General features: G+C 41.5%; 2 protein-coding genes and 1 non-coding gene across 6 annotated transcripts in view; 2 read left to right on the top strand and 1 right to left on the bottom strand.

Annotated features, from left to right (window-relative positions):
- Positions 1 to 319: 319 nt before the first annotated feature.
- On the bottom strand, positions 320 to 390 carry trnag-gcc (transfer RNA glycine (anticodon GCC)). The gene has a single exon. It is a non-coding gene; the product is annotated as a tRNA-Gly (tRNA).
- Positions 391 to 3,508: 3,118 nt separating this feature from the next.
- On the top strand, positions 3,509 to 9,925 carry LOC142933954 (uncharacterized). 3 transcript variants are annotated; one of them, XM_076078285.1, is made up of 11 exons: positions 3,509 to 3,656; positions 4,544 to 4,660; positions 4,825 to 5,493; positions 5,786 to 6,248; positions 6,381 to 6,674; positions 6,950 to 6,973; positions 7,150 to 7,330; positions 8,117 to 8,205; positions 8,303 to 8,374; positions 8,528 to 8,658; positions 9,325 to 9,925. In XM_076078285.1, the coding sequence occupies exons 2-11, from the start codon at positions 4,546 to 4,548 to the stop codon at positions 9,486 to 9,488; spliced, it is 2,202 nt and encodes a 733-aa protein (XP_075934400.1). In that variant the 5' UTR covers positions 3,509 to 3,656; positions 4,544 to 4,545; the 3' UTR covers positions 9,489 to 9,925. The 3 variants fall into 3 exon arrangements, with proteins under 3 accessions (XP_075934400.1, XP_075934401.1, XP_075934403.1); XM_076078286.1 differs by having other exon boundaries at positions 4,828 to 5,493; XM_076078288.1 differs by having other exon boundaries at positions 5,266 to 5,493.
- Positions 9,926 to 13,618: 3,693 nt separating this feature from the next.
- pisd (phosphatidylserine decarboxylase) overlaps positions 13,619 to 15,143 on the top strand; it is an 11,038-nt gene continuing 9,513 nt past the window's right edge. Inside the window, exons 1-3 of one of the 2 annotated variants that reach the window (XM_076078262.1) lie at positions 13,619 to 13,675; positions 14,138 to 14,181; positions 14,623 to 14,759. In XM_076078262.1, coding sequence (XP_075934377.1) covers positions 13,632 to 13,675; positions 14,138 to 14,181; positions 14,623 to 14,759 — 225 coding nt within the window. In that variant the 5' untranslated portion in view covers positions 13,619 to 13,631. Of the gene's footprint in view, positions 13,676 to 14,137; positions 14,182 to 14,622; positions 14,760 to 15,143 lie in introns of those variants that run through there. The other variant, XM_076078261.1, reaches the window with a different exon arrangement.

The following is a 15,143-nucleotide window of genomic DNA, read 5'->3' on the forward strand; positions in this document are numbered from 1 at the left end:
CATTACAATAACAATATAAAATCTGAAACTGAAAAATATAAGAACTCAAATATCAAAATATATATGAAAGTGAAAAATGTATTCAAAAAAATTCCAGAACTGAATCAAAATTATATTCAACCCAAATTATTTTCATTCACTTATTTCTCTTTTGAATACATTGCTGTATTTTTCAATTTTCAAGACCGCAACTTGAACTTTCAGGATCAAATCATTTTTTTAAATTAACAAAAGTTTTGACCTGGATTTAGCTCCATAAACTATGGTAGCCACGTCCCCAATCTAATCTAACCCACGAACCCCAAAAAAAAAATGTTTTTGCATTGGCCGGGAATCGAACCCGGGCCTCCCGCGTGGCAGGCGAGAATTCTACCACTGAACCACCAATGCACTACGGCATGTGATGGGCGGGACCTCCGTATTTATAGGCCCTATGGTAGTCCTAAACTGGTACGTATGTAATATATGTTTGGCCACTAGCCGCGCTGTGGAGCCGGAGGACTTAATACATGTTTGATAAAAAAATAACCGATATTCCTTCTTTTTAAGAATGTACTAAACTGTTGATTTTGTCAATCCCAAACCGACTCATCGGTCCATGAACACGTCTGTCTATTTAGTTTTGAGCCTCTGGAAATGTGGGAAACTATATACAAATGTCTGTAATTCCTAAACGCTTCATGTGATATTGTTGTTTTATCCTTTAAAGCTGAAAGTCTTCACTTCAACCACATGTTGAGGATTCATTTAAAATCCACTGGAGTCGTGTAAAGAGCCAAAAGTAGAAAAAGTGTGTCACAGTCTAATCAGTGCACACCGGTGTGCCGTGAGAGATCGTCCGGTGTGCCGTGGGAAAATGTCAAATATTGAGTTTGACATCTCTGGCATATCTGCAGTATTATGATAAAAGGTGTCATTTTGTAACGTTGTTGGTTGTTGGTGTGCCGCGGCTCAGAAAAGGTTGAGATGCTCTAAACACTGACGGCCTGACTGGAGATCAAACATCTATTAAGTCCTTCGGCTCCACAGCGCTGCTAGCGGCCAAAGGTATATTACATCCGTACTGGTTTAGGACTACCATAGGAAATAAATGGAAATGGTTTTAGGGCTTTTCAGCTGATCACCAGGTGCCGCCGCGCGGGAGGCTTGAGTTCGATTCCCGGCTAATGATAAAAATCCACCTTTGTAAAAAAGAAAACGATAGGTATGCATATATATGTGTGTGTGTGTGTGTGTGTGTGTGTGTGTGTGTGTACCCAGCAGGTCGTTCTGAGGGATCCAACCAGAGAGCTTTGTGTTCGCTGCCAAAGTTTTCGGAGCTTTTCCTCTGAACCTCCAAACGACCTTAAAAAAACAACAACACACATTTCACATAAAAATCTTTGATGTATTTAATATGAAAAATTATAAAGGAATGACAAATGTTATTGTTTAATGTTATTGTTTAATGTTATGCACCACCCGCCATGACAAACTCCTTGTAGGTGCAAACGGCAACAAACAGTTCTGATTCTGATTTAAGAAATCATTCAAATGATAAATAATGTAGTTAATGTAGTCACTTCAGGATCTATATCAAGTATACATATATATATATATATATATATATATATATATATATGAGGAACATGAGGAACATGATGAACATGAGGAACATGAGGAACATGAGGAACATGAGGAACATGATGAACATGAGGAACATGATGAACATGTCGTAGTGTCCCTGAGCAAGACACTGAACCCCCGGGCGCCTGTCATTGGCAGCCCACTGCTCCCTATATAGAGGTCAAATTTCGTGTATGTGTACACCAGGAACATCATGAACTTTGCTGTGTCACAGCTGTTGTTGTAGTCATTGACTCCAGTGAAAACCATTGTAAAGCATTGAACTCATGTCGTGTTTGAACTGGACGTCACCTTGAAAACCTTGTTGTTGTAGTTGACTGACGGCGAAGCATCTGCAACTAAAACTGTGATGGAGTGGTTCCTCCTCACCAGCTCCTCCATGATGCTCCGCATGTTCAACCAGTGGCTGTACTCACCCGGGAAAACCAGAACATGGCCGCCATCAGCTGGATAGTAAGGATGGAGGAGGACCAGGAGTAAGGGGGAGAAGAAGAAGAAGAGGCGGGAAAACCTGCATCATGAGTCAAAAAAAGAAAAACGATCCTCTGTTCTGTTATCTTTGTTTTCTGTCTCAGAGACATGAGAAAAGTGAAATCTGCTCTGACAACAACAACAACTCCAAAGTCCAGACTGATCAGAGGTCAGTTAAAGATAATAGCTGCAGCCTGATTGGACGATAACGGACAGAAAGACATACAGACATGCCTGTGCATGTTATAGACCGTGGTGGAGTATATATATCTATATTTAGATATATATATAAAGATATATATAGAGAGAGCTGAGAGACGAAACACTTTTTACATCATTTATCATCATTTCATTCAGCTGTTCATTCCTGATTGTCGGGTTTGATGAGTTTTATCATTTAAGAGAAACAATAATCATATTCTGGGTTATTTAATAATGACGTCACAATCTGAATTTCAAAATGTACAGACGCAAATAATTCATAAATAAGACGATCGCATTCCGCCGGTAGAAATGGATCCTGAGCTTATAAACAGAACACAGGACACAGTTTAACAGACTACAGAGAGAAACACCTCTACAGTGGTGATTACTGTGTCTTTATTAGTTATTAGTGTTATTAGTTACTGTTATTAAGTACAGTGATCATGTGAACAGACACCAACTTATCTAAAGTCTCTCCAGCTGTTAAAGCCGACTGACAGCTGATCAGCTGTGATCATCAGCACCGTCATCAGAAACAGACGTCGCTTCACGTGACGCAACTGAGAAAAGGACGTCTCATGTCTCCTAAAACATATCTCCTCTCTCCTCGCATGGTTTCCTCCATGCATCCCTGGTGGGAGGGACTAGGACGCAAGGAAAGGACCCAAGTGAGGGAAACGGGGATGCAATTAAGAGACTTGGGATGTACTCATACATTCAAGCTAACATGCTGGGGACCACAGAAGAGCAGAAAAACAGACACAAATAAAAGCATTAAAAAAATCTGCAAAAAATGATATAAAGAAAGAGTAAAAGGGACACTAAGGAGCACATTCTGACGTGTAATTTTATACATGTATCACAGGCATTAATATTTAAATGGCCTTTTTGTTGGTACAGCATTTTAAAGTTTTTATTTACAGCTCAAACTCTTTGTAAATAACACAAAAAATAGGTTTTTGGCTTGTTAATTTACACGTATGTATATATAATTTAACAATAATAATCAATAGATTTATGATATCCGTTTTTTCCTCAAATTTCTCTGTCTGTCTTGGGAAGCAAAATCCAGGTAATTCAAATTATGTGTCTTAATTTGAAAGGTTTTCTATCTCTCTGCACGATAATGCCGTCATTTCCGCTTTCCCATCGTTCATGGTCGTTTATTTTGACATCCCCACCGGAAGTTCCGTAGATGTGGGTTCCGTTACCTTGATGCCGGTCTGCGGTGATAACAGAGGCACCGATTCCTCTGGAAATACCGGCCAGATTCGGCATTTTCCAGCCATTAACCGCCTATAATGAGACATAATAGGATTTAACGGAAACTAACGGACCCACGGGGCGTGAAAAAGGTAAAATGAACCGTTCAAATGTCCCGGTTGACGGCTAAAGCCTGCTAACGACAGCTAGCCGCTGCTAGCTCGACAACAGTTTCCTTTTTATTTGCCCCCAAACCCCGTTTTACCCTCACTTCTCACTTCCACCCGCAACACCCCCACTTCCTCTAACCCTCCGTTCGTGTTACGTCACACACAGTTCTGCGATGACGAAATTAAACCGTGAAAATCACCCGTTAATCAGCTGAAACGGTGAAAACATTCAGATTTACAGGAAGATTTCTGGGATTTTTTTCCAACAAAATAGGTGAAATCTCGCGAGAGTAGCTTTGCGTCATATATACTGTATATATATATATATATGTGTATGTATATAATATATATATTCATTAATTGACTTGTCTGAAAACATACTATATTATGATAGATTTTGGCTTCATCACGCAGCAGCAAAACGTTTAAAAGATACTTATTTTTCCCTAAAGCATATCTTACAAATTTTAATATATTTTTACATTACAGTCATTTAGCAGACGCTTTTATCCAAAGCAACTTACAATTCAGATTCTAACACACCCGCAGGGAGCAATTTTTTGGGGATAAGCGTCTTGCTCAAGGACACATCGAAATGCGACTAGCGGAGCCGGAGATCGAACCGCCGACCCTCTGATTGAAGGACGGCCCTGCTCTCCTTTTCCTGTGATGTTAAAATAAGAATATTTAATAATAAAGCAAGAAGAAGCCTAAATTATTATTTTGTCCTTGATATTCACTTTGTAATATTAAAATGTAATTGTATATAATTTGTATTGTGAATACGTCAAATATGAATTAATTAATTTTTATTTACTGTTTTCATGAGTTTCTTTTATTTTCTTAATTTTTTGTCACGTGTTTCTCAGTCATGCTCACTCGCCCGCTGACACTGAAGGAGAGCGACGACAGGGGGCGTGGCCTCGCAGCCGTGACCACGCCTCCTGTTCTCCCATTGGTTGATGATTACGAAGACACACAAACAGGTTGGGGTTGATTTATTATTTTATTTATTGGCATAAGTATTCCTTTCATTATTCATTTATAATATCAATATTTTATTTTTGTAATGTATTTATTGTTATTTTATTAAATAAATTAAAAGTTATGGGCGATCGACATTAAGTACTGACTGCTGTTTCTCCTCCAGAAGTTTTCTCTCCTCCTGCTCCTCCTTCTATTTCTCCTCCTTCCTCCCTTTTGTCTTCTTTTCCTTCTTTCCTCCATCCTTCACCTCCTTCTTTGATGTCTCCTCATGTTGTCCGTACCACACCAGCTTCTGTCTCTTCTTCTCCATCACCTCCTTCTTGTCCCCATCGTTCTCCTCCTTGTTCTTCTGTTCCTCTTCACAACTCTTCTCCTCATGTTTTTCCTCCTCCTCTCCTTTTTACTCCTTTTTATTATGCTTCTGCCATCTGTTCTCCTCCGTCTTCCTCTCCTTCTGTCCCTCCATCCCTTCTTCCCTGTCCTCCTCCTCCTTCTCCTCCAGTTTCTTCTCCTCCTCCTCCTTCAGTTTCTTCTCCTCCTGTCGCTAAATCTCTTCTTCCTCCTCCTTCTCCTCAAGTTTCTTTTCTTCCTCCTCCTTCTGTAGCTCCATCTCTTCCTTCTCCTCCTGTAGCGCCTCCTCCCTGCTGCCCTTGCTCCTCCCTCCTGCCTCGCCTCCTCTCAGCTCACCGGTGGGAGGTGCGGCGCCTCCTTCGAGGAGCTCTGTCCTCCTTCGGTCGTCGCCTGGACTCTCTGGAGAGGAGCAGCAGGACGAAGAGGAGCAAGAAGAGGAGCAGGCGGAGAGGAGAAGGGGGAGGAGCCACCTGTTCTCCTGGTGAGTTCTGTCTGTTTTCTCCTTTATCTCCTCCTCCTCTTCCAGGACGGTCTGAGGATGATTGTGATCCACAGAGGAGCATCAACAACAACAACAACAACAACAACAACAACAAAGAGACGATCTACCAGGATGTTTATGAATAAATGACGATGATAATAATACATTTTTACACTTTTGAACCATAATAGATGTACATTTCTACAAATTGATCCAAATATTAATCACAAAAATCATAATTAATTTAACCAATTTCTCAACTAAACTCATCTTTTTCTCTTTTCTTCTTTAGGTTTGAGAGCTTCCTCGTGTAGCCCCGCCCTCTCGTGTAGCCCCGCCCACCGCCCACCTGTTACCGCCTCCCCTTCATCATCATCTTCTTCATCAGACGGCGAGGACTCACCCACACCTCCTCCTCTCTTCTCTAGTTTGAGCCAGTCAGCACAGAGGAGGAGGAGCAGAGAGGAGGAGGAAGAGGAGGGGAGGTTAAGGAAAAGGAGGAAGAACCACAGAGGAAGAGATGTTAGTATTTTTCCAGAAAACAGAGAAAAAGATGAAGAGGAAGAGGAAGATGTCGGGAGGTTTGTGGGCCGGATGGTGGTCTCCTTCAGGAAAGGAGCAGAGGAGGAGGCACCGCTCACTCTGCACAGGTTCAACCACAGGAAGCACAGAAGAAGAGAAGCGGGAGGAGCCGGCCAATCAGAGAAAGCCGTCAGTGTCGTCAGGCAGAATGGATACAGAGCACCGCTACTCAGGTTCATTTCATTTATTTATATTACACATTTCATTTCTTTGAAAATTACTTGGATTAAAAGTTTATTTATATTATATAAATAAAAACTTTAATATTCATAAAATGTATAAATTACTCCTCCTTTTCTCCTTAGCTCCTCTTCCCATCATGCATTGCACCTCCTGCAGTCAGAAGCACTCAACGTCTCTTCAGGCCAATGGCGTTTCTCCGACTTCACCTCTCCGCTCTCCCTCTCCTTCAATCACGGTGCTTTCCACATATGGCACCTATGCTCCTCCTCCTCCTCCTTTAACTCCGCCCCCATGCTGCGGCTGTCAGTGGTTGCCGTGGAGATGATGTCAGACTCCATGAGGGGCGGAGCTATTAGGAGTCCTCTGCGGATTCTGAAGGACTTGACGGTCCCGCCCAGTCTGAGCAGCGACCACTGGTTGGTTGACTGATATATTTAAATCACCCCTCATTAATATTCATATATAATTAATATAGTCGTTAATATTCACGAGGACATTGTAACGTTTGTTGAATATGAATTAGTGAAATACTTTTAGTAATTTCTAGTAATTATTTTAACAATATATATAAATATTTATATAAGTTTTATTAATCTCAATCGTGTCATTTTTTTTTTAAATAATAGATTCATTCATTTAGTGTCATCTTTATAGTTATTGACCCTGTTTACATTTGGTTTTGTCTTTGCAGTTACGTGCGAATGCCTACACCAAGGTAATTCTAATAAATAAACACTTGACTTGACAATTTTGTCCATTTTTTATAAAATCGTAGTTTGTGTAATTTAATGTATGTCATTAAAAAAAATGTTTTAATTTTTAAATTTGTTTTTGTGAATGTTTGTGTTTTAAATAGGACGTAAAAATCAATAAAAATCTTGTCTGTTGCAGCCCAACTTTTTCTGCCCGGCGACAGCAGAAGCAGCGAGCCAATCACAGCACCCGCAGCCTCCACCTCCCCCGGCGACGCCCACTGCCCCTCCCCCTGTGTTCAGCCAATGGGCTGTCTGCTGCTCCGCTTGCTGTCAGCCAATCAGAAGCGGGCTCTGAGTTTCTCAGCACAAATGGAGAGGTGGAGTTTTTTTTCTCTTCCTGTTGAATGTCAAAGTTTTCCCCAAAGAAATAGATCAGGAGAAAACCTCTGGTTCTGAAGTCAAAGTTTCATGTGTTAAAGCTGCATTCTCTCTAGTGGCCACCAGGGGGCGACTCCTCTGGTTGTATAGAAGTCTATGAGAAAATGACTCTACTTCTCTCTTGATTTATTACCTCAGTAATAAATGTAATGTTCATTTAGTACATTATGGTCCATTTAGAGTCAAACAGACCATAAAGCAGGGGATGATTTAGGGCGGGGCTACACGGTGATTGACAGGTCTCTACCAGAGACGTATACGGCGTCTTTACGTCACTCCTCAGTCCAGATATGGTCACTTCCTGTTCACTGGTTGCACAAAAAAACAAGATGGCGACAGCGAAATCGCAGAACTCAAGGCTTCAAAACAATTAGAGACATCACTATGACTACGCCCACTTCTTATATACAGTCTAAGATCGGATGCAGCTCTGGCTAGTTAGCTAGTTGGCTAGGTAGCTTGACCTTCAAAGTGACAGAGTTTAGGTGGTCCCACCAACTGTGAGGCTTAATTTCTGTAACCAGTGTAGCATTAAAGCATGGTGGAATTAGCAAGCTAGCTAACGAGCCAGCTAACTAGCTTAAGTCTGTTTAGTGTATTCAAAAGATATCCGGGCCTCTGACCATCCTGCTACGTTGTTTTGAATGTTCTATTTTATTTCTATGGTTTTACTCTTTTTCTAAGTTCAAGTCCTCAACTAGTTTTCTGTGTTTTTGTCTTCTCAGTGTTGTAAACGAGTCTCACAAATACGAATCCGCCGGGCGTCACCGCGGGAAACGCTGCTCACTCCGATGGGACTGCCAAAGGTCAAAAGGTCAGCTGGTGGTGGTGGTGGTGGGGGGGGGGGGGGGGGGATAAAAAGACAAAATCTGAGGATAAGATCAATATATTAAACTAGATTTTACTTTTAGGTCAAAGAAGACAGAGTTCAGCCTGGAGGAGATTTACACGAACAAGAACTACAAATCCCCCACCACAAACAGGTAAAAACTACAAATCCCATATTTTATAAATGCTTTTAATTCCAGTGTGAAAGCTGACAAAACACAGTAAACACACATCAAGAACACAGACAGAATGATGTCGAACTGCTGTACAAACTACATCTCCCAGCATGCTTTTCTGTCACACTGCAGGAGTCTGGAGACGATCTTCGAGGAGCCGCGGGAAAAAAACGGTGCACTGCTCCTAATTGGCCAGCAGAGGAGGCGCAGGCTCCTCCTCTTCCCTGACTTCACGCAACCCAGGAAGAGGAAGAGGCCGCAAGGTATGCTGGGAAAAAAAACCCAGAGCCACTCCTTCCTTTTCTTACCTTTCACAATAAAAGCCCTAGACGGAAGTTAAACTCATAATTCATCTCTAATATCTATTTTATATTCATGTGAAAACATCTCCTTCAAACTACTGGATTTATTCAAGTTTATCACCAAAAATACATTTTACAGATGACATGTGAACACATCATGATAACGTTATAATGTACCTTCAGCCAGTACTCATGTTCACTGAGCAGAGCCTGAAGGCATCATCATGTAACTGAAGTGAACCTCCGTTGGTTAGCCGTTAGCGGTGCTGCTAACGTTACTAGCTCTCCTCCTGTTGGTTAGCCGTTAGCGGTGCTGCTAACGTTACTAGCTCTCCTCCTGTTGGTTAGCCGTTAGCGGTGCTGCTAACGTTACTAGCTCTCCTCCTGTTGGTTAGCCGTTAGCGGTGCTGCTAACGTTACTAGCTCTCCTCCTGTTGGTTAGCCGTTAGCGGTGCTGCTAACGTTACTAGCTCTCTTCCCGTTGGTTAGCCGTTAGCGGTGCTGCTAACGTTACTAGCTCTCCTCCTGTTGGTTAGCCGTTAGCGGTGCTGCAAACGTTACTAGCTCTCCTCTGATTGGTTGTTTACAATGAAACATGATCAGAGATATTTTATCTGTCTATTTTAGGGGCGGGACTTCCTGTTGCTATGGTACCCAGGAAACGGGTAGCGGCACGGCGACATTGCCACGGCAACGGCCCCAATGACGATGACTTGGACCTGGACGTGATGCTGGTGGAGCGACTGAGCGCACTAGAAGACTTCCTGTCCCGTCAGGGCCTGGACGTGTGAGCTGTGACATCACTTCCTGTCAGCTGACCAAAAGGCCAAATAAACAGAGCTGCTAGCGCACCAGACCGGTGTAGCGGGTTTTTACTTTTACTTTTTGCAGTGTACTTGATTTATTTTGTTTTATTTGACTTTACAGTGTAGACTGTTTAAATGTGAATTTTCTGAAATATTTAATATTTTTACTAGTTTTTTAAACGATGACATGTCAGGAGACCACGCCCACACGAGGCCACGCCCACATCGGGGCACAGCTGGTTTTATTTTTAATTTTTTTGTGTTTTTCTTGACTGCTGTTCTCTATAGTACTCTGAAATACTGTCTGAGTACTCTGTACTACTGCTGGTGAAGTATTTGGAGTTTTTAAAGTGTAATATATATATTTCTGCTGAAAACGTGTCTATTTTTGGAACAAATAAAGTTTGTTTCTGCTCACTGAAGTTTGTCCCTTTATTAGTGATCAGAGTCATTGATTACTAGTGATTACTAGTGTTTATTAGGGATTATTAGTGATTACTAGTGATTACGAGTGATTATTTGTGATTACTAGTGAAATAATAAACTGTTCGTCTAAACGTTTTTATTTGTCAACAAATATAATGAATGGAACATTTATTTAAAGGTTATCTGAATCTGCATTTTTGCTTTACAGAATATTATAATATATAATATATATAATAAAATACAGCAAGTTTTGTCTTTAAGCTTTTGGACGTTTTCATGAAGAAAATGGCCCAAAATGATAAAATAAATAAAAAAAAATAGTTTTTATTTTGAAGCCAAAACCTTTAAAATGTTCTCACATCCTGTCTGTCTGGTGTTGATTCCAAGGCAAGTTTATTTGTAGAGCACATTTCAACAACAAGGTAATTCAAAGTGCTTCACATAAAACCATTAAAAGCATCAAAACACAAAGCAAAATAAAAACATTCATACATAAAATACAGGAGTAAAATGCAGAAATGTATTAATAACCTTGAATGTGGTTCAATTAAAGGCAGCAAACAGAAAAGTCTTCAGTCCTGATTTAAAGGAGCTGAGGGTCTCAGCAGACCTGCAGCTTTCTGGACTTTGTTCCAGATATGTGGAGCAGAAGAACTGAACGCTGCTTCTCCATGTTTAGTTCTGACTCTGGGAACAGGAAGTAGATCAGAGATGTGTTTTGGTCCTAAACCATTCAGTGCTTTATAAACCAACAGCAGGAACCTCTTGCACACGACGCCCCCAAATGTGGGGGCTCTCGGGCTTAGGGGGTCTCATAAATATCGTCCAAAAATTGCTCATTTTGATAGCCAGAATTGTACATGTGTACATTTTATTTACCGGATTAAACAGCAACGTATGGGCAACACTATCATATAAGTCACTTTTTACACACTCCAAACACAACTATAGACTACTAGTATAAGCATCTAGAAAATGTGGCATAAAAGCATGAAATCCTGGGCAAAAATCACCGTTATATTTACTGCACATCGATATTGCACCACGAAGCTAACGGCTAATCCGGCGATCCGCACATCGCTTAGCTTTAGCATTCGACACAGAACGCATAAATACCTTCGGTTTTTCTCTCTGTGGAACCAGTAGAAAGCTGTGAGTGACCAACGGTACCATGACAGTGCCCTTCACCGAAAAGAATCGTTGATTTTTGCATACCTGTTATGAAGAATGATGACAATAACATCGAAAATTGTCCGGTTCAAAGCTACAATCATTGTTGGCAACTGCATCCTGTCTGCTCCCGATCTGTTTCCTGTAGAAGGGGGGTCAATCCACCATGGGCGAGCGGTCAGACTTTCGGCCAATGGAATTTTACGCTCGGGGATACGCGGCACTTCTTGCAACTTTACTCGCTGAAACTTCTGTCAATCAACACCTGCTTCGAAACCCGCCTTCCTGAGACTCTGACGCGTTGAAGGCGGGCTCATTGACTGAAATCGACCGATGATAGGCTGAGCTAGAGCCACATACACACACATCAACTGAGAAAATCCTATGAATGAGAGCCAGAAACATGCTCTGAGAGGACCCTGGCTCTCAAAATGATTTCTAACGGCTGTATTTGGATGTATTGAATAATATGAGTGATAAAAAAAGTGAAATATAGTTATATAGTATATAAAAGTACAATGCATATTTTCAATTTGAGCTGTATAATATCTTCATGTACTATATTAACCAGCAACATATACACAATATTTACCCATCTGAACAATCTCAAAGTGTTATCTGATTATAGCATCAACAATTATTAAAACAGACCTTGTAGTTACAGAACTCTGGTCACTTTAGTATGGGTATGCCATTTTCGAGCAGAGGCCGGTCACTTTAGTATGGGTATGCCATTTTCGAGCAGAGGCCTACAAATAGGGCCCGAGCTTAAGAGGTTTTAATACTACTACCTACAGTACACAACAAACAGTACATTCACATATACTACTGCTACTCACACTGATAGTACTGCTACTACTACTCGTACTGATAGTACTACTACTGTTACTACTACTCACACTGATAGTATTACTGCTGACACTACTGGTCCAACCCTGAGACAGAACGAGCCAAGGCCTACAAATAGGGCCCGAGTTTAAAAGTCAAGTCTTTGTTGGACAGGAAGCCAGTGCAAAGACCTCAGAACTGGAGTGATGTGATCCACCCTCCTGGTCTTAGTGAGGACTCGAGCTGCAGCGTTCTGACTGACTTGTTACAGAGACCTGTAAACACACCGTTACAGTAGTCCAGTCTGCTGAAGATGAATGCATGGACACGTTTTACCTGTTGAGACATCAGTCCTCTAATCCTTGATGTATTCTTCAGGTGATAGGAGACTGGTTTTGTGATTGTGATGATCACACACACATTTATCTCCTCTCGCATTGACTACTGTAACTCACTTTTCTCATCACTCAGTGTATCTGCTCTTAACTGTCTGCAGGTAATCCAAAACGCTGCAGCCAGATTACTCACCAGGACAAATCGACGGTCTCACATCACCCCCGTACTTCGATCTCTCCACTGGCTCCCTGTAGCATTTAGGATACACTTCAAAATTCTCACCATCACTTACAGAGCACTACAAGGTCAGGCTCCTACTTATGCAGCTGATCTACTTCACCCATATTCACCCGCCCGCACTCTCAGGTCAAACGCTCTAGGTCTTCTGTCTGTCCCACGCACAGGATTTAAGACCCGTGGTGACCGAGCCTTTGAGGCAGTGGCGCCGAGGCTCTGGAATGCTCTGCCTGCGACTCTACGCCTCGCAGATTCTGTGAATACTTTCAAAAAACAGCTCAAAACCCACCTTTTTAGGCTGGTGTTTGAGTAAAAACCCATGTCCCAGACCTGCTCTTAAAATATGTTTTAATTTTTAATTTTTAATTTTTTTTATTTTAATTTTTTGTGTATGTGATTTATTGACCCTATGGTCACATTGTGTTTTTTAATGCTTTTAAATTTCTGCTCTGTTAAAGCACTTTGTGATTTTTTTGTCTGTGAAAAGCGCTCTATAAATAAATTGTATTATTATTATTATTATTATTGTCTTGATGAGGCTGTTCCAGGCTGCAGACATCCCATAATATGTTATAAAGTGATACTTGTTGGCTACAAATAACACAAGGAACACTTTTAAGTATTAACACTTTGTGTAAATATAAAAAACCCAAAACCTGTTTCAGTTGGAGTATTATGGGCTTTCTATAGAAGATGACTTAACGTATTAATGTTAATAAGTAGAGTTAATTCATTGTCATGGTCACCTTTTTTACGAAATAAAATATTAACATTATATCTCATTTAATTGTCATGAAAATTGTTTCTTTTAATTATTTAATTATTTAGTGTATTTGTTACCCTCAGTCTCACCTCGCAGGCAGCAGCTGCCTCAGATGACGGTTCACGTCACGTGGGAGAAGTTTTCCTTCAGTGTTTCCCGCTAGAAATAGTTAATTTTAACCCAAAACTGGTCTGGTCCTTGTTGCCTGAAGCTAAAGAGATTTTGGGCAGAACGCATTGAGGGAAAACTTCTAAAGTGTCCGTTCACAGTGAAGCAGGGTTCACCTGGCAGACTATACTCGTGGTAACAAATACCCACTCACAGTTTACCGTAATGCACGACGTCCGTACGTCACTTACGCAAACAACATGGCGGCGGCCTTGCGGAGGGTGTGCAGCGGACTGACTGGGAGGTATTATTAATATTAACTTCATTTGTGTTCCTATTAAAACTAACAGCCTGCCGTCAGACAGGGAAGAGGTCACTTTTAGGGCCGCGTGAATCAAACGTAATGACGTAGTGTGACCTGTCTGTGGCTCCACCAGACTGTTCACAGTTTACAGTAAATTAACGTTTGATCGAGTCTAAAAGCTCAAACAGTGAGTTAAATGTGACGTCCGACAGGTGACAGGCGTGTGAACCGGAGTGATGAAGGTTTCGGCTCAGGTAACATTAACCGGATGTGTCTCATTTACCTTGTTTACGTCATGTGAACAGATGAATTTACCTAAATACAAATACAAATTTCCCCATGGGGATGAATAAAGTACACATCTATCTATCTATCTAAACGTGTGACGACTGAGATTAGCAAGATTATTTGAAATGATTACACGTTATTTTAACTGTGAAGCTTTGTGTTGTTTATTTATAGAGTGTCTCCTCGGAGCTGCAGCCAGCAAAGAGCAGTGAGCACAGGTGAGTCTGTCTGCACCTCCTCACTTCCGGTTCACTTCCTGTTTGCTTCCTTCCTAACCGAGTGAAATGACCCGGAAGTATCTAAGTGCCAGCCTCGGGGAGAGCTGGATGAGTCCTCACAATGCTGAGGAAAGGTGCTTCAATGCTTCCTTTTTGAATATCTCCTTTAGCAAAGGATACATTGGAGCATCCTTTACCAAAGGAAAGGAGATGATGTCCCACAATTCCTTGCATCATCAGCAACATTTAGAGCAATGCAGCATTCATAAAAAACAAAACAATATGTCTATCTTGTATATATTTCATGATCATATGAACACAGTTATATACTAATGAGGTTCATGATGTGTTCACATGTAATCTGTAAAATGTAGTGCTGGAGATTAACGGTACAGTCTGAAGAGCCTGCAGGTGTCGTTGACCAATGGGATCTCTCTTCAGGTCGTACTTTCCTGCCCAGCCGCTGGCCCCTCCCCCTCCTGTTGGTGTCAGGTGGTGGTTACCTCGGTTACCAGAAATACAAATGGAGGGACCAAGGGCAGGATGGAGCCACGCCCATTTTAGCCACGCCCACACAGGTAGGAGAGGACACACCTGCTTTTTCTTCTTCCTTTTCTCCTCTTTCTTTTCCTCCTCCTTCCTACTCTTCTTCTTCTTCTTCTTCTTCTTCTTCTTCTTCTTCTTCTTCTTCTTCTTCTTCTTCTTCATTGTCTCGTCCACAAACCGACGATTGACATCACGATGACTACGTCCTCTTCTTCTTCTGTGGTCTCATGGATCACGTGACTGATCGGGATCTTCTGCTCGTATAGCATTTAGTTTGTTTCTTCTTCTCTGGTTATTGATCCCGTCACTGTTCAAAAGTTTCTCAAACAGAGGAGAAGAAGCCCCCCCCCCCCCCCCCCCCCCCCCCCCTGCTCTCCTTCTTCATCAGCAAACAGGGCCGGAATCAGCCGGTCCAA

This window comes from Anarhichas minor, unplaced genomic scaffold (assembly GCF_050575085.1).
Source record: "Anarhichas minor isolate MPS153535 unplaced genomic scaffold, ASM5057508v1 ptg000064l, whole genome shotgun sequence".
Classification (NCBI taxonomy): Eukaryota; Metazoa; Chordata; class Actinopteri; order Perciformes; family Anarhichadidae; genus Anarhichas; species Anarhichas minor.

What these genes read in the sequence shown, in the direction of transcription:
- LOC142933954 (XM_076078285.1), top strand. Translation starts at nt 4,546, where the DNA reads ATGCTCACTCGCCCGCTGACACTGAAGGAGAGCGACGACAGGGGGCGT. An exon ending in AGTCTGAGCAGCGACCACTG is followed by an intron (nt 6,675 to 6,949) that starts GTTGGTTGACTG and finishes TTGTCTTTGCAG; the next exon opens with TTACGTGCGAATGCCTACAC. An exon ending in GGACTGCCAAAGGTCAAAAG is followed by an intron (nt 8,206 to 8,302) that starts GTCAGCTGGTGG and finishes TTTTACTTTTAG; the next exon opens with GTCAAAGAAGACAGAGTTCA.